This window comes from Convolutriloba macropyga, chromosome 2 (genome assembly GCF_964194025.1).
Source record: "Convolutriloba macropyga chromosome 2, txConMacr16.3, whole genome shotgun sequence".
NCBI lineage: Eukaryota > Metazoa > Xenacoelomorpha > Acoela > Convolutidae > Convolutriloba > Convolutriloba macropyga.
Window position 1 is genome coordinate 30,255,232 of NC_134469.1, and position 21,306 is coordinate 30,276,537.

Genomic DNA, 21,306 nt, shown 5'->3' on the forward strand with positions numbered 1-21,306 from the left:
GCCGAAGGCTTGTGAATGGTGCAACATGATAGCAGCATTCAACAAGTCTACAATTTGCACCCGATGTAAACACTACAGTAGCAAATATGGAAATCCACTACCATGTGAACGGTGCAAGCGGGAATGCGGTTTTGACAGGAAAGATGATAAAAAAGTATAGTACTGTTAACAGTAGAGACAATTTATATCTTTTTATGGAAACTTCCGATGCTCTAATTTAGATCGGCAATCGAATTTTGTGCTGGAGTTGTTTGCAGTCATACCGGAGAAAGAAATCTGGAACTGACGATATTAATGGCAACAGAAAACGATCGTAAGTGGAATTCTTTGTAAATTGCTAAGTTTCTCAGCCGGCTATTATAGCGCTCCTATTTTTTTAAATCCAAAGAATTTGGAATGTATTGGTGTGCTGTTTTTTACTATCCAAGAATTGGATTGTATTGGTGCTCTGTCTTTTTACAATCCAAGAATTGGATTGTATTTGTTCTGTCGTTTTTTGTAAGATGACTTACAAAAAAATTCCTTTTTCATTACTTTGAGCTTTCAAAACGGGATAAAAAGGTAAAGCTCAGCGGGAATCAAGTTTCATTAGTGGTCCTTAGCCGCGTATTGTAGTCCCTCAAGTGCTTAGAGTGGTAAATTTACTGCGAAGGCCGTAATTCAAGGTTAAAAGGTCATTTTTAGTTTTTGAGCCCAAAATGTTGCATTTTTTTTCGCGTTTTTTTCATTTTCCGAATTTTTTGTTGAACCAGTCTGAAATTGAGGTTTGTAAAAGTTGATAAAGGTTTTTTGCAAGAAATAATTACTTTTTATGACCCTTTTGTGAGCTATATGTTTTGGTACTCCAAACATAAACACGCAAATTTAAACTAATTTCTAGTTTTTTTCAAATTTTCTGAAAATGTCTCATTTTCCAGCCCTAGGTGCCCAGGAACCTCCTCTAGGTTTTGATAATAGGTACTGCATGGTTTCTATTAGTATTGAAATGCTTTTCAAGATTTTAATGTCACAATTTTTAGCATTTTTTAATATAACTTGCAATTTTTTTCGAAATTTGTTGTTTTAGCCCCAGGAGCCAGGAAAACTCATCTAGGGTTTGATAGTAGGGTATGCATGGTTGGTAGGTTCAATTAAATGGTGATTAACATTTTATTGTCAGGCTTTTTTGCGTATTTTGTGACAATGTTTGAATTTTTTTTTCAAATGGTCTGAAAATTATCATGTTCCGACTTTATCAATCTTTATGGGCCAGTGAAAATTTTTCTGGGCAGGAATTTGAGTTACTGGATAGTTTCTGAAGCCAGTGAAAGGTTCTAAAGATATTAATTTTATCAATTTTAACTATATATTTTTTAAATTTTGAATTTTTCAAGTGTTTGGAAATTTTTGCCATTTTCTGAGTTTATCGATCTTCAAAGGCCAATTAGTTTTTATGATTCTTGCTGATCAGTTAGTAGACAGATTCGAGAACCAACAGAAATGGTTCTGAACAGTGTTTTTCCAAAATATAGAATATTTGAAAAAAAAGTTTGCCATTTTTGGTTTTATCAAATGTTTTTTCTATGTTTAGTGGCGCCATTGAAACTCCTTTCAAGGCTTGTGCATGGGTTAAGGAGTATTTTTATTGTCATTCGTTATTGAAATAAAACCCGTTTTTGTTAAGTTTTTGGCCAATAGTTTTTTCGGAGTCGCAACTTGTGGCTAACTTTAATCAGATTTTTATCATGTATTAATAGATATGTTTGTTCTCATGTCTTATATTTTGTGTGTTCCAAAATAACCATTAATGAGTAGAGGCACATTTTGGTTGATCATTAGTTGTCTGGGGTCTAATTGAATATCTACTTCGAATCGGTTCAGGCTTCCGGCTACATTTTTTATTTTGTAATTCGTCGAATGAAAATTTGTTTCGCTTTACCCCATTTTGCCGCTTTTTCGACATTTTGAATGAAATCTTTGAGTTCTCTGGGCTAGTTTCATTGTTCGCTCATTCTGCTCAAAGTGCTTCTAAAGGGCAGAACAATCTAAAATGAACAGAATCAGTATCAAAACACGGAATCAAAAATAGAAACGGGATAAACACATAAAGCCCAATTTTAGATGCCGGCTTTTGAAGTTTGTTCTTATTAGTCTCAGTTACCATCTATATTGCTTATTGGTATTGATACTAGCCCTTGTATTCTCTCATCAAGTAACAAGAGTATGTCTGACAACAGAATGAAATCAAAATATTTCGCACTTTAAAAGGTTTCCTTAGATCAATCAGTTTACCGGGTATGTATTTAATATTTAATATTAGTTGCCATTTCTTATGCTTATTGATACTGATCCCTCTGTTCCCTACTTAAGAAACAGTAGTAAACCGATCTACCGAATAAATTCAGAATGACACTTACTTTTGATATTTTGTCGAAGGAAAACTGTTTCTTTGTTTTCTGTTGTTTCAGTCACCATTTGGGCCATGAGGTTCAATTGCACCTCTTTTCCGGCATGATCTCTATGATAATTTTTGAATTATTTGTCTCTTTTTTATTAATTGCTCTCGAACGAAATTTGAAGCAATTATTGTAATTTCTTTTTATGCGAAGCTTTTGCTTGGCCGTTTTTATTCTAGAACATTGTTTGGATTTCATTTCTCGAGGGACTTCTTCACGCTTGGCTTCCGGGTTTTTGAGGGATCTAAATTGCTCGTATTCAGAATTTAAGTCTGTCGATGAAACAGATGTGGGATCTTTTCCGTTTGTGCCCCCCAATACGTCATGCACCCCCAGCTACAGAGCACGTGCCATTACATAGTAAATCATTTTGTAAAAATATTGCATGTGAAGGGGGGGGGGTGCGAGCGGGCGTGTTCCACGGACTGGATGGTTCTTGTTCATGAAGTCTGTAGTTTTTGTTCCAGGTAATAAAGTTTTAGTTTAATTGAGATGCAAAGCATGATCTGGCAATAGAAAAGATCTGTTTATTTTGCTCAAAAGTGTCCAGTTATGTTCCGGAATATACTGAGCTCTTCTTCTTAGACGCGAATTGATTATAATTGTTCAAAACAAAGGAAAGCAGATTTAGCCCCGTTTGTCAAAGCTGCAAAACGACCGTAGGCTATTTTCTCCATTTATCAGCTTGAGTTTGTTTTGTTATTCTTACGCTTTGCTGCTGGGATAAACAATAATGATTATTTCAGAATGTTAGAAGAATCAGGTAAAGTTCATAGCCATTCTCAGACGAAATCACTGAAAACAATCGATCTGATCAAAACTGAAGCCACGCGGTCGCATGAATCTACACCTGAAAAGACCCCGTAAGTACAACCGAAAAGAACTATTATAATGGTAAACAATGTGAGAAAATACTGTCAGACTACCTAATGTGCAAAAGTACTAACAATTTGCTCAATTTGATGCCAAAAACAGCCAATTATTTAAAACTCGGTTGAATTATGGTTATCCAGACAGCTTAGGGATAAAATGTACCATGCGTACCCAAAGTTGAATCAAGATTTGCAATGCCAAATAATTTGTGTTCATGATTTGCTGAAACTAGACTGACTGCGTTTGGTTTTGTTTTAAAGAATTTTGAATTGATGGTAAAAAATAGGGGTGAATTAATAAAATAAATTTTGACAAAATTTTGAGACAAAATAAATTTTGGATTTGTTCGCATTGGTAATTAATGTTAGTGTAATTGTTCCGACCCCCACTTTAGTGGGGAGGGAGGAACTATATACTCAACTGGTTTTTTTTCAGTCAATTTTGGCCGATCGATATATTCATCGTAGAGAATTGTGAGTGGTATCATTAAAAAGCCCGTCCAGCGTTGAATACGGAATTAAAAAGATTTTTTCGATTTTCGTCTTTTACAGGGAGTTATCGAGGTTTAAGTTTTGTGAACATTCGACTGTTTTTGTTCACATTTTCAGTAATTTTTGCTAAAATTTGGCACAATTTCGCTAATATAATTCAAAATAAGTTAAAATTTTTAACGGCAGAGTGTTGTTGTTACCGTCAGAGATAGAAGAGCGTTGCTGAATTGTTTGATTTAATTTTTTTTTGCAAAAATTTTTTAATAAAATTTTCATAATTCAAACTTTTTTCATCAAAAATGGCACAAAATATTATTTTTTGGTCCACTTTGTTAAAGTTTGCCAGTCTTAGTGACCTAGAAACCTTAACACAGACTCTCTAATCTCAAAAGGAGCGCTAGTTGCAATTAGGCGACCTATGAAAGTCTTCTGGAATTAAAATTTTGCCGTTTTTTGCAGATTTAACTCGATAATTTTACAAAATGCTTCGTTGTTTTTTCTAATGTTTGAAGAATTCCACTCAACAATTGGTCTAATTCGCAAACACTTGGAACACTTGGTCGGTTTGCTGGGCGTGCGAAAAAAACAGGGAGAGGTTCGATTATCTCATGGATTCTTAGAATCAGGGAGTTTTTGGTTTTTGTTTTGATGCTGCCTTTTTTCAAAATATTTTGCTTTTGTTTTTAATGTTAATTACTGACAATATTTTTTATTCACGGCTCCGTTATTGACAGCTCCAATTTACGTAAATTTGAGCCCGAATGTCGATACAGTTTGTTTTCAGAGAACCAAAGGGTTTTTATGGCTTTGAGGAAGAGTTTTAGTAAAATTTAACTGAATTCTTGTCTTTTGCCTTCAATTTTTGTTCTTTTGGCAGTCTGGTTTTTGAGTTTAACCACTCAAAGATCTAAATTTCTTCCTCATGAGATGCAAGTGATTCTTGTCTGTTCATTCAGTTGATACCTATTGTCTCTTATGTTATTGAATTTATTTGTTTTAAGGAAATTTCTGTGATTTTTTGAACTTGTCAATTTTTTATATTATTTTAGTCAACATTTTGGTTATTATCAGTAAGTACAGGTCAACCGTTCCTCCTTATAGAATAAAAACTAATTTTGCGGCCGATTGTTTTGACAGAAGGTTTTCTTGCTTTTGGTACTACGAGTTTTCATACAAAATTTTCTGATTTTTGTGCATCATTGCCCATTTTTGCTGTAGCTTTTGTTTCTTTTGGCACATTGTCACATTATTGTCACATTATTTAACAATTGTCACATTATTTAACAATCTAATTGAAAAAAGCTTTACAACATTTGAAACTGAACATATTCTTTGCTTTCATAACATATGGTTTGAAGGGCTGCGACACCGTTCTCTTGCAGAAATTGGTAGTTTTTATTTTTGCCCTTTATTTGTTGTTAATTTTTGTTGTCAAATGCCAAATATTGTGTAATTAAAGGTCTCAGTGGCCAACTAAGATAAACGATTGAAATTAATAACTGATATCGGTAAATAGCTAATGGTTGTTTTGACTTTCGAAAAAAAAGGAGTAATAGTGTTCTTCAACTTAACCCTTTTTGTTCTGGTTTGCGTTTCTTTCGTATTTTACAATGTTGTATCATTTTCGTAAATGAGACTCATTATTTAGAGCTCTTTTTAATGTTTTGTTGAATCAAACATTAATTTTTCTGTTGTTTAAACGTTTCAAATGATGTCTTCAGGGCTTAGACAATTTGTTTCAGAATTTGTTTTTGCGATAGTCGTTTTACTAAAAGACGCAAATGAAGATGTTATATTCTCAAGGTTAATATCTTATGAATTTGCCTGTATTTGTCGTTCTTTTTGTAGGCGTATGACATATCCTGGATAATGGAAGGCCTCAGTCGCTCTCTATTGAGGTACAAAAGACTCTCAATGATTTCTAATCAATGATGCGTAATGTTTCTAATCAGTTCGAATTTAATTCCATTTTTTTTTTAAAAAAGTAAGGTTTTAATAAACTTTGCCCCTTTTGCTCATTTCTAGTCGACTTGTTGCCAAGTCGCATTGAGGAAAAGTCGCATGTTTTGTTCCAAAAAAGTACCGGTTAATCTTCTTGGTATAAATTTTATCTGATGCCATTTTGATTTGGTTATTATTGGTTTTCAAAAACTGGACAAGGAGTTTTGGTCGTAATTAATATTTGTAACTATTTGATTTTTATTGCCGTCTTTTCTGGTAGTCATATTATGGTAGCCACAGGTCTCATAGGCCCTCTAGAGTAGATTGTTTTATTTTTTTTAGTAGTTTGTTGAACGATATGTTGATATTTTTTTTATCTCTTCCTCATTTGGTAGACAATTAAGTGAAAAATGTAGATGAGCGGGGTCGGAACTTAATGGTCTTAATGTGCGAACGCACATTACCGAGCCTCCTTGTTTATCTCTATACTTAATGATTGAAAACTTACTTTATCTCTTTTGAAATATATAATTTTTGTAAAATTGTAATAATTGCTCATGTAACTTAATACCTGTAAAATACACTGCCTTGAACTTTACACTAGTCTGTAAATTCTCAGGTAATTCAGTGTTCCTTTTTTAAATTTAGAATTAACAGCAGTAGTCGGATGAACAGCAGCAGTTGCATTAGCAATGGTATTTCCTCCTCCTCCTCTCGTGATGTTCTACCAAGAGACAATTTTATGTTGATCAGTGAGCTGAGAGACAAAGTGGCATCTCTGGAGAAACAACTGATTGGCAAGGACTCCCAAATTGCCTCAAGAGACAGACAGGTTCTAGTGCAACAACATATTTTCCAATCACATTTTACAGAATCAATTCAACTTCCCACCAAGTTAGATTAAGCAGTCCAATTCTTGAGTGACCTGATAAAATTAGTGGCAAATTAAAATCGATCGAAAGACAATTCAGAAGTTACGAATGACATGTAGATTATTGGTAATAAAAGCACAATTATTGGTAATAAAATAGCAGCTTGTTCTCGCCACTTTAATCAGGTAAGAAAAAACAAATTAGTTATAAAATTAGCCAATCGGGTTTTGAAGCTAAATTATGTTGTCAACATCTTGATTCTTAAAATCATTGACAGCATTAGATAAATTCTAATACAATATTCTTTAAAGCTTTTTATTGAATCGGATTCAACGATCTTTGATGTCTGTACATATCTTTTGTTGATAAAAAATTATTCACAGATGATTGGCAAAATCAAAAAGTTTAGTATCCGTGGTTTTAGATTGTGCCCGAATGTTTTACTGTGAAATATTTTTAGTTTGAATGCGGGTAAATTATATACTAATGCTAATTTGAGAATTGTTATTGTCAGATTATTTAAGGGTGATTCTGGAGACAAATTTTTTGGAGGCCATAAGCTGGCTTTAATCGAATTTCAGGTGCCAAGTGAGCTAATTCTGCTGGGAAGGTGTAAATTCAAAAGGAAAAGGTCATTTTTTGAGGCCGAAATAGTGCAATTGTCTTAGTTCATAAAGGTTTTTGCAAGCCATATTTTTTGCGTCTGTTTGCGATGTATGTTTTGGTAATGTAAACTTAAACGCAAAAAGTGAATGATTTTAATTTTTTGTCAGTATTTGTATTTTCAGTCTTTCAGTCAGTTTTTCAGTCAGAGCCCACAAAAACTTTTCTAGGGCTTCGAAAAGGGTTACTACGTGTTTTTCGTGTTTTTCAGCAACAAAACATGGTTATCACGAGTTTTAGAGGCTTTTCAATAAAATATGCATGTTTTATCATTTTTTAAAAAATTTTTTGGCGATTTCGCTGGTTTTTGTCGTTATTTGTCAAATGATCTTTTTCAAAACTTGTGCGCGAGCTAATGGGTTCATTTCAGTGACATAAGTTTGATTTAATTTACAATAGACTTTTGGCAGCTTTTCAGTAATTGTGTCTACTTAGAAGTAAGAAAACAGTTCACCCTGAGGAAAAGTTCTTGGCGAAAAAGACTTACCTTAAGTGCATTTTGAAATAGACAGATTTAATTTCTTCTTCGTTTATAAGGGTGACTCCGCTGATGAAATCTCTTCACGGTAATTTTATGACTTGATGGTTATTTCATGTCTCCTGTTGCTATAACGAGCTTTAACGCAACACATTTCACCATTAGAACCAAATTTAATGGCAAAATGTCATCTACTTCCTACTGGTTTTTCATCACCTTTCACTAAGAACCAATTATTATTTTAACCAAAGAGTAGTGTTCACTGTTCATTGCTTTCAACCAATATGGATTTTGCAAAGCCTCATCAACATTTTTTGGAAGCAAAGGATCGATAAGGAGTTGACTCAAAAAAGAAAATTTGAATCGTTATCAATGTCTTCGACTAATTTTGGCGTTTTCATATGTTTGAAGTAAAATTTATCTTTATGAAATCTTACGTTTCTCGACTTTCGAATTTTGAGTTCTCCTTTTTCGTCTTCAAACCCAATCAAAAGCACTTACAAATTTCCCTTTTGTGAGGTTTGATGTAATCTTTTGCGAAATGGTTTTCCAATATGCATAAATGCAACAGAACCAAAAAGTTTGACAAAATATAAATCGTGTTTTTCATTGTACATCATTTCAAAAAGTGTTTTCTCAAGAGCTGAATGAAAAGGCGTTTTTGACGTGAAAAGCCATGTTCAAAGCATATGCCCAATGTTTGTCCAAGCTAGCGTTATTCAAGAAACAGCAAGCTTTAGCAAAAGAAGTTTCCCAGATTCTTCAATTTCTTTAATTTTCTCGTGGAGTATATTGAGCAGAGTGTTCAAAACGAATTGCCTGGTTCCTACAATAGCGTTTAAACTCATTTGACATGTATTCTCCAGCTCCACCAGAAACTAAATTGCCTGGTTTTCCAACATATGCACATAAATGTTTAAACTTATCCAAGACCTCGTTTCTTGTTTTCATAAAGTAAACTTTTGAGAAACGACTGAAACTATCTACAAATCCAATGCCATAACCATGGACATCAACAGCTTTGGGAAAATTTTTTCCTAAGACTTCTGTAAGCGCAATGTCTAATTTTTTTCGCTCTTATGCAATCCTTGGGAACAGGCTGTTTTTCCAACTTATTCAACTCACAAGCTTCACAGCTTCGTTTCTTGAATCATCTATTTTCATCCCCTCCAAAAATTCTGGCAAGAGTCAAATCATTAAAATTGTTTTGTCTCATCTTTGCATGCCAAATTTGTAAACTGTCAACATTAAAGCAATTTTCATTGTAACAGGGAGAAGCTTTCCACACAAACAACCCATTCTCAATTTCAAAAGGGAAGAAGACTTCATTAAACCGAAGAAACATCCACACTAGGCTCTCTTAAGTTTTGAAAAAATTTAACTTTTGGCAGGTACGAATAAAGCTTCTTGTAGGAAATTTTGTCAGTTCTTCATTGCTTTTCTTAGCGGAAAACTCAACATCTCATATTGAGGAGCGTGTTTTGTTGGTATTGTGAATATTTGAAAAAGTTTCATCCAGGTTAGTTAAAGTATCTTTATCTTCAATCATGTAGTTTGTTTCGCCATAGTCAACAGTAAGATCTTGATGTTCAACACAATTCTCCATCGAAAAAAGCCAAAACTATCTGCTTGTTCCTCCGAATCTGAGCTTTGACTTTCTTTCGAATTATTTTTTATTCGGTTTTCATTGCATGGAATTCAAATTTCTTGTTTGTGAAACAGTTTTATGAACAAATTATTTGCACGTCAAATATTTTATTTTTGAATTATATTTTTCGTTGTTAGGTTCCGGTCCGTGTGCAGAAAATTTTGCAATATGCCCTTCTGACAAGTAAAATTAGTTCCATATTTGGTAAAGAAAACGGGTTCTATTTTCTCTGTGCTTCTTTGATTGCGTTTCTCACTTTCAAATTTATTCAAATCACTTTTAATTTCCAAGGTTTTTTCTTGGCCTGTAAACGTGGTCTCCAAACTTTGTAACGTCCTACACAACACTTGTTCAGACTTCAGACCCTTTCTCACGTTATATTCACAAAAATATGACTGACTTTGTGTCGACGCACTGGACAAGTTCATACCAAATGGCCGTCTATTCGTCAAAAACCTCTCCCGTTTCTATCGGTGCCGTCAGTTTGCTCATTTGAGGCTTGTCCACTCAGCATACTCAGTATAAACTCCTTATCTGCTACAGTGACGTCAAGTTTAATTTAATTTCAAAACATACATTTCTGCCTCAAACTTTTGAGAAAAATAAAGTCTTCTTTACCGCTAAAGAAAAGTTTATCAATAATTTCGCTATGCATATTTAAAGTGGTGAAACTTTATCATGTGTTAACAAAAAGTTGAAGTTAAAATTTAAACGTTCAGCAAAATATAATTAAAATTTATCTATTTGCACACTCTTCTATCAGAGACATAACTGAAGAACACCAAACATGTCCTTTTTTCGAAGTTCAACAAATATAAGCGAATTATAAATATGAAACGAAGTTTTTTTGTCTGAATAAATCACCTTAATTTTAAGCAAAAATCACTTAAATGTTGGAAGCACAGATATAAACGTTCGTAAAACTTTACCATCAGAAAGTCTTAAATTAAGTCTTAAAAATTTTTCCACTTTAACATAAAACTTTTGAAACAAAGCAGAGCCTGCAATTTTTCTTGTTAAACAAAGTGTTTTGAAGCAGTTTTTTGAAGAGAAGCTAAATGAGAAAATCTGTCCACTTAGTATAAAAGATTACCCATTTTGTTTGAGAATGTAGTATCCTTGACAAAATTGGAGTGGAAATTGACCAATATAGCCACTAATTTCGCCACTGCGAGCGACTAAGCACGATGAAGATGGATCCTCCAGATAACTTAACAAACACTAATTTAGACTTTTCTGTGACGCATGGGCTAACTTCCACATTATTCCTCCAGCAAGCCTTCTATACGTCATGTTTTACGATGTTTTTACTATGCTCAGTCGTATTGCAGGTTTGCGTATGTTTCAAATGTTACACACAATGTTACATGCACTGCAGGGACAAAATCGCTTTCACAGTTTCAAACTGTTCTACAGATCGATTTATCATTTTAGGAACTGACTATTTTAATCTACCCTTTTTTGTTTTCAATAGACAGTTTGTTAAATTACGAGTGATTTTTACACACCTGTAAACAAGCTGTGATGCGCGCTGGAACGTTTTGACTTTATAAATATCAAGCATAAAGTTAATTCGACAAATCAACAGTTTCAAATTTTGCAGTTTTTTTGTACTCTGTCTTTGTCTCTGAAGGACACACTCTTTCGACCAGTGCTCTCTCTCTCTCTCTCTCTCTCTCTCTCTCTCTCTCTCGGTCTTTGTCACTCGTCAAAGAGGTCACCCCTTATGCTTCTTTTGTCTTGTGTCTCATGTGTCAGCTTTCTTGGCCCATAACCTATTGACGAGGTTAGAGGGGCACGCAAAAATACGCAGCAGTTTTTAAAGTTCACTTCACTCTTGTTTGATTATGGGTGGCAAATATATGTAGTAAATCAGCTTATATAAATAGTGTAAATTACCCGCCAAAGCTTAATCTGGAGGTGTGAAATTAGCTCGAAGTTAACGCATGTGCTTTCGCACTTTTAACTTCTGGGGTCATGCTGAAAGACGAAATGTCTGAAGTCTTTGCTTAAGTTGCCAACGTTCCTTAGATTTGTTGCTAGCTGGTATTAGTACTAAGCTTATTGTCCTTCAATTTAGAGGCTGTTTTCACCCTAGTTTTCAAATCCAATGAAACTGCGGAACAAATCTGACCAATTTGTGACTTTTGAAAAATACGGCTGTCGTCCAATTTTTATTCTCAATCTCAACATCGGTCAGTCGAGTCAACGGCGGCTGCTTTTAGGCAATCTATGATACTAACTTGTGGTAACTGCCCTCCTTAATCATGAGAGCTGAAGTGAAGGTGCTTAAAACGAGTGAATTTGCTGCAGTAATGATTGATTGTAAAATGGATTTGCTTTTTTTTTAACTGAAGGATAAAAACTAGTCGTCAGGAAAACGGTGTAATATTTGTGTATTATGTTTACAGATAGCAGATTTGAAAACTGAAATTTCTATCAGCGAGCAACATTCGAAGAGCCGGGTGCAGAGTTTACAGCGGACTAACTCAGAGTACGTGGAGCAGCTGGCCAACAAATCAAGGGAAATCAGTCAGCTTCAGAAACAGCTGAACAGCATAAGAAAAGAAAAGGGGCGAGGAGGGGAAGGGAGTAAAGGAAGCTCAAACAATTCCACGTCAGCTAACTCCTCTCTTGTTATCGCTACTTAATCCTTTGACAATGTGCTGCATTTAATGGCAGCGCTTTGTTCTTTTGCAGATCTTTTAAGCTCATCTTTTACATGTATAATTTGTCGCTCTCATAAAGACGCAAGGCAAGATAATGTTAGAAGTGTGTTATACAGAGAACAGAGGTCAAAGAACAAGTAAATAATTTAAATATTTTTGAATGTGAATGGTAAAGATGGAAGAATCCGTGTCATGTACATAGTTAAATCGGGAAGATTTTGTGCCTTGCGTTTTTAGACTTGCCTTGCAGCTTAATGTGATCATTAATAGCCGCCGTCAGCCTCTCAATAGCTATTATTTAGGCGCTCTCCTTTTTACAATCCAAGAATTGGATTGTATTGGTGCTCTGTCTTTTTTTTGTAAGATGTTTTCACACCTTTTTTCATGACTGAGCTATCAAAACGGGATAAACAGGTAAATCTCAGCGGGAATGAAGTTTAGTTAGAGGCGCTTAGCCGCGTGTAGTAGTCATTCAAGTGCTTAGAGTGGTGAAACTACTGAGAAGGCCGTAATTCAAGGGGTTAATTGGTCATTTTTAGGAGTTTTTGAGCCCAAATTGTTGCAGTTTCTCGCGTTTTTCGTCATTTCTCAAATTTTTAGTTGGACCAGGGAACTTCCTTTAGAGTCTGATAGTATGTTACTGCATGGTTGCTAGGGGCAATGAAATGGTTTTCATTTTTTAATATTGCGAATTTTGGCAATTATTTAATATAACTTGCAATTTTTTTTAAATTTTTCTCAAATTAATTATCATGTTCCAAATTTATCAATCTTTATGAGCCAGTGAAACTATTAAAGGCGTGAAATAGGGTACTGTATGGTCTCTGAAGACAATGAAATGGTTCTGAAGATATTAATATCACGGAATTTTTGCAAGATTTTTTTAAACTTTGCAATTGTTTATAATTTTTGTCGTTTTCTGAGTTTAACAATCTTTGCTGGCCAACAAAACTTTTTAAATTCTTGCAGATCGGATATTTGACAGATCTCTAGTGGAAAAATTTTTTTCTGCGAAATTTAGAAACTTTAAATTCTGCATTTTGGTTTTGTTTTTTTTCAAGCATTTGTATTTCTCGAGTTTTTCCTTTAATGGTAAATCTTTCCAGGCTTGTGCCTGAGTTAATGAGTGTTTTCAACTGTATCATATTTGATCTTCAGGGTAAAAGCTTCAAGAGTTTTAGCAATGATTTTTTTGTTTAGTTTTTTGGATTATTTTAGTTTCTCAACTACTAATTTGTCTTCTGGCTGGTATTGTTCAATTGATCTTCTGGTCAGGTACATTAGTTCTCAGTTTTTCATTCAGTTATTTGGATTGTATTTCAGGAGGTCCTGCTTGTTTTTTTTGCTTAACTTTTTTATCACGTTTTTCGTTTTACATAAGTCACGATTTTCACGCTTGACTTCTGACTTACCTCACTCACTGTTTCAACTGATTGGATTTTAAATTCTTTCACGCATTGAATTATGCAATGTAGAGAATACGTTCATTGTTAAAAGAGAAAAATCAAAAGAAACGGGATAAACCAATAAAGCCCGGTCATTAGGTCATAGATCATTAGGTTATCAAAGTTCATTGGAGTGATTGATAGCTGACATTGGTATTAAGCTTATTAGTTTTCAATTTAGAAGCTGAATTATGTATAGTTTTAGAATCTATCTGAAACTGCACGTCAAATTAGATCACTTTTTGATGTTCATCAAGCGCGTCAACGGCGGCTATTTCGGCAATTTGCCGGCTATGTTTTATAAATGGAATCTAAGTTAGTTATTGCTTGCAATGCCTTGTTACCCACACTGTGAAAGGCTCTGATTGAGAATCTGGGCATATAACAAAATTGTGGCAGTGTGGTGTCGAATAAAATTTGCTCCAATCTGTAAAGAGCATTCTGTGGCTGCCTGTGCAGTTTTGAAAGACATTGGTTATGAGGCCACGGTGTTGCAAATTCTAACAAGTGCAGTAATTATGAAGCTACTGTTTCCTTCTCCATCGGGAAAAAACTGTACTATTAAACATGCGCGTACAAACTTTGCGTGTTTTTATTTTGACAACGGCTTGTATGAACTAAAAAGTGGTAGTCGTTAGAATTGCGCGAACCATTGTGCAGGTTTAATTATGTAATCTAAAAATGGTCAAAATCTACGAGGGTTGGTAACAGGAAACAGTTAAGTAATCAGTTTTGATTTTATTGATATTTTGATTTAGATATATATTAGTTTCCTTTGATTGCGACTGTTTTGGATGATCGTGTTCTGTAATATGCCGCTCTTGTCGAAAGTCACTTCGTTCGTTTTCGACAAAAAGAAGTCATGTCAGTGACAAATTTGCTATTGTATTTGCAGAACAAAGTGGACTTTAATAAAAATTATTTCGTCATGTACTTTATTTGGTACCCTTTTATCGGGGATTCGATTCATACTTTATATGAAGTAGATTACTGTCTAAGTGATATGTATAATAAATTTTTTTGAAATCAAAATTGAAGTTCGGCGAGCCAGGACCAACTGAGAACTCAATGAGAGATAATGTAGCTGATTGTCTGAAATCCTTTTGATAGGATGATCGCCGATCTTTTCTGCTATTTTTTCAATTTAAAAATGTAACTTCAAATTTTATAGGCATAACAAAAGATATACTTTTACATTTTAAGATTCACTTCATTAACATATGAGTAACCAGAAGCAATAACTTCTCTCACTCCATTTAGGTTGACGCATGTTTTTTGGGGGAAAACTGGACATTTCGAAATTGATCCTTCCTCTCATTTCTTCCTTCAGATATTTGGGTGCTTTCTTTAAATCATAAAAACTTGAAAAGGGAAATATTCTTTAGAAAAAAGTTGGCAGTTAACGTTTCTTAATAGAAGATCCCATGCGCTCAATTTTTTGTGCATTTGAATATTTTTTGTACCCCAATTTATTTGTCTATTTTTCTCTGACATGATAAAGCTTGCTAACATTGTAGAAAAATTCCTCTGAATGTTAAATGTGACACGACAAGTGAATAGAAAGGTACAATTATTACTTTTAATTGTATTAGATATCTTAACTAAGTAGATTGATATAAAAGCAGTCGCCAAGTAGATTGATATAAAAGCGGTCAACATTTTTTGTAGCTCTGTGTCGAATTTCATTTTTGTTTGTCAACCATTGAGCCCAGATAACAACTGACCTTTGACTGAACGACCGTTGATTTCTGTTTCATGATTATCAGTGTTTTGGAAAATACTTTGCTGGCTTTTGTTTGAAGGTCGTCAGTTTGGGAATGAAAACTAATACATGTTCCATCTACGAAATTGAAAACTTCGCTTTTTCTTTCGCCGATAAATTGTTTATTAATATCCACCTCAGCTTCGCAGCCGGCTATTATATCGCTCCTAATTTTTTTTACTTCATACTATTTTTTTTCGCTTTACCTTAGTTCACAGCTTGTTCAACATTTTGCGTAAAATTTTTCTAGGCTTTTCACTTCTCTAGGCTAGTTTCACTCTCTCTTTTCTGCTAAGAAGTGATTTTAGACAGCAGTGGCTCAGCAAAGCAATTGAAAATGAATAGAGTCGTATCAAAAAATGAACTCAGAAATAGAAACGGATAAAGCCCAATTTTTGATGCCCGTTACTCGAACTTTGTTCTTAGTTACCATCTCTAATGCTAGCCTCTGTGTCGTCTCACTACGGAAAAGGAGTTTGTTCAGCTCCAAAATGACATCAAAATAGTTCGCACTTTACAATTGTTTGTGTACAAAAAGCATTTTTTCATTATTTTTCATGTTCTCTCAATCCCAATCTTGGTTATGGGAATAATTGGTGGCTATTTTCCAGTCATCTGCCGGGTATATGAAAACTAGTGACCCGAAGAGTCTTCCCTGGTGCACTCCAATGTTTATTAACATACAATCTCAGTATATGATATACTTTTTATTAGAAAGAAATGATTCTAGTGTAGGTTTTCAAATCCCATTCCAAATCCATACTGTCTGTGGCTTTTTTGAGACAAGTTCCGTGGGAAATCGAGAGAAAGTTTTCGCTAGATTTAAAAGGATACTAAGTACAGTTTCATTTTCTTCTACCAGTTCGTTTATTGATTGTGCTAATGAGATGAGTGTTATTTGCCATTTCAAAACTCCGCTTTGATTTTGTTGATTATCTTACGTTTTCAGAGAAACTAACATTTGTTGCAGTTAAAGTTTTTAAGTAATTAAGTAACACTTGGATTCACTGCAATCGGTCTGTAGTTTTCTGATTCGAACGGATCAACTTTTTTATAAATTGGAGTTACGTTTGCGTTTTTAACCACATTTGGAAGAACCTTACCTCGTCAATATACCTTCGTCGACTGCAAACTGTCAATGTTTTGCAATAGACATTTCACTATATTTGAAACAAAGAGGGAAACCAGAACCCAATGATTTGTTGTTGTAGTTCGTCAATAATATAATTCTTTTTCTCGTTTTTGATTGATTGCAAAATATGTGTAACAAAAGAATTTCGATAACTTCATATTTTCTCTCGCCACTTCGTAGAAACCTAATCTGAACGAACATATATTTATTGTGTTAGCGAACTACTGGTTTGTCATTAAGTGCTTTTCCGAACATTCTGGGAAAATTTTCCTTCTTTCTGGGAATACTCATTACATAATGTTTAATAGCCGCCGTCAGCCTCTCAAACGGCTTTTATTTAGGCGCTGTCATCTTTTTAATTCGTTTTTTACCTTTTGATCAGGTTTTTCGTTTTACATAGGTCACGTTTGACATCTGACTTACCTCACTCACTGTTTCAAGTGAATGGTTTTTAAATCCATTCACTCAATGAATTACGCAAGATAGTGAATACAGTCAAGGTAAAAAGAGCAAAAAAGACGATAAACCGATAAAGCCTGGTCATTAAATCATTGAGAATTAAGTTATCAAAGTTCATTAGAGTGTTTGCTAGCTGACATTGGTATTAAGCTTATTAGCATTCAGTTTAGAAGTTGAATTAAGTACAGTTTTAGATTCCAACTGAAACTGCACGCCGAATTAGAACACTTTTTGACACTGAAAAAAAAAATAACTAAATCCGGTCAATTTATTTCTTCTTTTTCTTTTTCGGTTTCAATCCCGATATGCATCAAGCGCGTCAACGGCGGCTATTTTCCAGCAATCTGCCGGCTATGTTTTCTATTTATGGTAAGTGGCATTTCTGAATACAATTTGCATGCATTACGAGCTGATACGCTTGACTTTTCCTTAAATTCGATACTTTATTTTGATAGTATCAATTATTCTCTAGCTATCCATTTTTAGTTTGAACCTGTGGTTGGCTCTCCACTTTTATTAGAACCTATGTTCTTCAAAACGTTTTCGAAAAAATCTGAAAATAGTTGAACTCGGGAGTTTGCATTCTTTTGAAACAATTTTAATCATCCTGTTGGCGAATTTCTTTTAGTTTGGCTCAGGAAATGCTTCTTGTAAAAATATACGACCACAATCCAGGACATATATTTCAATTATTCTTTTTTTTTCTAAAATCTAATAGCTGTAAATGAATACTTCTCACAACATTTTAACGTTGTGCAATGAGAAACCCGTTTTCGAAAATTTGAAATAACTTAATGGCATTATATCACATATGAGCTTTCATCTTCGTGATTTATAACGTTTTGGTTTAATTGCGCTTGTAATTTGGCACAGACACCTTGCATCCAGCACCCCGATACCCAACACTCAAAATATGCATCCAAATAAATTTCCTATATTGGACACCATTTTTTTGAATGCCACTTTGGTTTGGATGAATGGTATGGAGTTGCAAGTTACAAAAAGTAGGGTCCGGTGTTGCGGGTATATGTTAGTTAATAGAAAATGGGTTGATCTCACTCGCATGACGGTGGACTATTCAGCCACTTACTATGCGCAATATGTTGCCCTTTTTGGGAAAGAAGTGCAAATGATGTTGTTTGTTCAGTAAAAAAAATATGTGCTACCCACTTTCAGATTTCCCAATGTTATTGTCTTTCTCCGTTAGTTTTTTTTACGACTCCAATTATATGTCGTTAAATAGGTCTTGTGTAAGTTGCATAGCTTTTTTGATGCATTCCATTTTTGGATAGTATTACATTTTTTTGAACAATTGCGAAAATCAGCTCTAGAAACGGCTCCGCAATCTGAAACTCCGCTAGAGATTAATGAGTCAAAACCTGAAGCTTTTTTGTACCACTGATTGTTTTCCAGTGCTCTAGGATGTCTTGGTTCACATTTCTTGTCCAATTTTTGTGGTACTTCGGAAATAAAGCCCAGGGTTTTTGCGACATGTCTTACATTTTAACCGTTGGAAAATATTTAATTGCAAAATTTTGTCTATTCAACGGTAGAGAAATAAACCTACTTTCATATAGTCGCTGCCACCTACAGATTAATGAAAAGAAATTAGGAAATTAGGTACAAGCACGATAATGTATAATTGGTCGGCTTTTACAATACATTGAGATAAAAAGTTAAAACGGTTGAAATTGTGTGATTTTAAGCAAAATTATTGGGAAAAACTTGACTGGTCGTGAATCTTCTGTCATCTGATATTTTCCCAAGATTCTGAAAGAAGGTTTTTTCAGATAATTAGTGGCTTTCATTGTAGTGCATAAATAAATGAAAAACCTGAAGGGAAAATTTCTTGATTAAATATTCAGCAGATCTATTTGAAGAACCCTCGCGCTGTCAATAGTTCTAGGCGTGTTGCCAACTCTTCTACCTCAACTTTTTGTCTCATTTTTCTCTGAGGTGATGAAGCTTGCTAAGATTGGAGAAAGTCTCCACTATTTTTAATACGACTAGACAAGTGAATAGAAAAGCAGATGTCTCGCTTTTAACCGTATTAGAAGTCTTACAACATAGACTGATCTAATAACATTCGCCCTTTTTCTTGGTCAATATCTCTTGTAGCCCTGCATCCAATTTCAATTTTTTGTCAGTTCTTCACGCCTGACAACTGACATTTAGTTAAAAATTGTTTGTTATAGAATTGCAAGTTCAGGAAATTGCTGAAAATGAGCGTATAGGTTATTGATTATAGAAAATGGGTTGCTCTAAGTAACCTTTTTGGTCAGATTTCTGCCATCTGATGACAGTAGCATTTCTGTGTAGCTTCGCTTCGAATTGCAATTTATTTTCAACCATTAGTCCCAGATGAAGACAAGTGCACTCTGTTTGAAAATTTGTTTTTTTAGACTTGCAAAATGAAAAACATGGATAAAAATTGAGGGTTTGTTTGTTAATATATGTTAGGTTTATGTTAGTTATATGTTTGTAGTTTTCTTTGAGGTGATTGTGCTAAGATTGTAGAAGAATTCCACTAAATTCTAAATGAAACACGACCAGTTTTCAAAAAGATACAATTCTTGCTTATAGTAGTTTTAGATGTAACCACGAGAGTCGGCTTCTACAATATATTCAGATACAAAAGTTAAAACGGTTTGAAATTGGGTGATTTTATGGGGAAATTCAGGGGGAAAAACTTGACAGGTGCCTAATTAAATGAAGAACTCAATGAATTACGCAAGATAGTGAATACAGTCAAGGTAAAAAGAGCAAAATCAAAAAAGACGATAAACCGGTAAAGCCCGGTCATTAAGTCATTGAGAATTAGGTTATCAAAGTTCATTAGAGTGTTTGCTAGCTGACATTGGTTTCAAGCTTATTAGCTTTCAGTTAAGAAGCTGAATTAAGTTTAGTTTTAGAATCCAACTGAAGCTGCACGCCGAATTAGAACATTTTTCGACACTGAAAAAAAAACAGAACAAAATTCGGTCAATTTATTTCTTCTGTTTCTTTTTCGGTTTCAATCCCGTTATGCATCAAGCGCGTCAACGGCGGCTATTTTCCGGCAATCTGCCGGCTAAGTTTTCTATTTACGGTAAGTGGCATTTCTGAATACAGTTTGCATGCATTACGAGCTGATACGCTTGACTTTTCCTTAAATTCGATATTTTATTTTGATAGTATCAATTATTCTCTAGCTATCCATTTTTAGTTTGAACCTGTGGTTGGCTCTCCACTTTTATTAGAAGCTATGTTCTTCAAAACGTTTTCGAAAAAATCTCAAAATAGTTGAACTCGGGAGTTTCGATACTTTTGAAACAATTTTAATCATCCTGTTGGCAAATTTCTTTTAGTTTGGCTAAGGAAACGTTTCTTGTAAAAATATACGACCAAAATCCGGGACATCAATTTCAATTATTTTTTTCTAAAATCTAATAGCTGTAAATGAATACTTCTCGCAACATTTTAGCGTTGCGCAATGAGAAGGAACTACTAACTACTAACCACTAACTACTAACTACTAAATACTAACTACTGACTACTAACTACTGGCTACTAACTAAGAACTACTATCTATTAACTACTAACTACTAACTACTAACTACTAACTAAGAACTACTATCTATTAACTACTAACTACTAATTACTAACTACTAAGTACTAATTACTAATTACTAACTACAAACTACTAACTACTGACTACTAACCACGAACTACTATCTATTAACTACTAACTACTAACCTACTAACTACTAACTACCAACTACTAACTACTAAGTACTAATTAATAATTACTAACTACTAACCACTAACTACTAAACACGAACTACTATCTATTAACTACTAACTACTAACTAGTAAGTACTAACTACCAACCCACTAATTACTAGGTACTAATTAATAATTACTAACTACTGACTACTAACAACTAACTACTGACTAATAACCACGAACTACTATCTATTAACTACTAACTACTAGCTACTAACCACTAACTACTACTTATTAACCACTAACTACTAACCACTAACTACTAACCACTAAATACTAACAACTAACTCAGGACTACTATCTATTAACTACTAACTACTAACTACTAACTACTAAGTACTAATTAATAACTACTAACTACTAACTACTGACTACTAACCACGAACTACTATCTATTAACTACTAACTATCAACCTACTAACTACTAACTACTAACTACCAACTACTAACTACTAATTACTAATTAATAATTACTAACTACTAACTACTAACTACTAACCACGAACTACTATCTATTAACTACTAACTACTAACTTACTAACTACTAACCACTAACTACTAACTACTAACTAATAACTACTACCTACTGCCTACTAACTACTAACTACTAACCACTAACTACTAACTACTAAATACTAACTACTAACTACTGACTACTAACTACGAACTACTA

The 21,306-nt window shown here is 34.0% G+C and overlaps 1 protein-coding gene across 1 annotated transcript in view; it reads left to right on the forward strand.

The window, feature by feature from the left end:
* Positions 1-12,190, forward strand: part of LOC142358604 (protein FAM76A-like) — a 606,005-nt gene extending 593,815 nt beyond the window's left edge. The window contains exons 4-8 of the mRNA XM_075410045.1: positions 2-154; positions 222-313; positions 3,182-3,298; positions 6,389-6,572; positions 11,813-12,190. Coding sequence (XP_075266160.1) covers positions 2-154; positions 222-313; positions 3,182-3,298; positions 6,389-6,572; positions 11,813-12,052 — 786 coding nt within the window. The 3' untranslated portion in view covers positions 12,053-12,190. The remainder of the gene's footprint in view (position 1; positions 155-221; positions 314-3,181; positions 3,299-6,388; positions 6,573-11,812) is intronic.
* Positions 12,191-21,306: the final 9,116 nt, after the last annotated feature.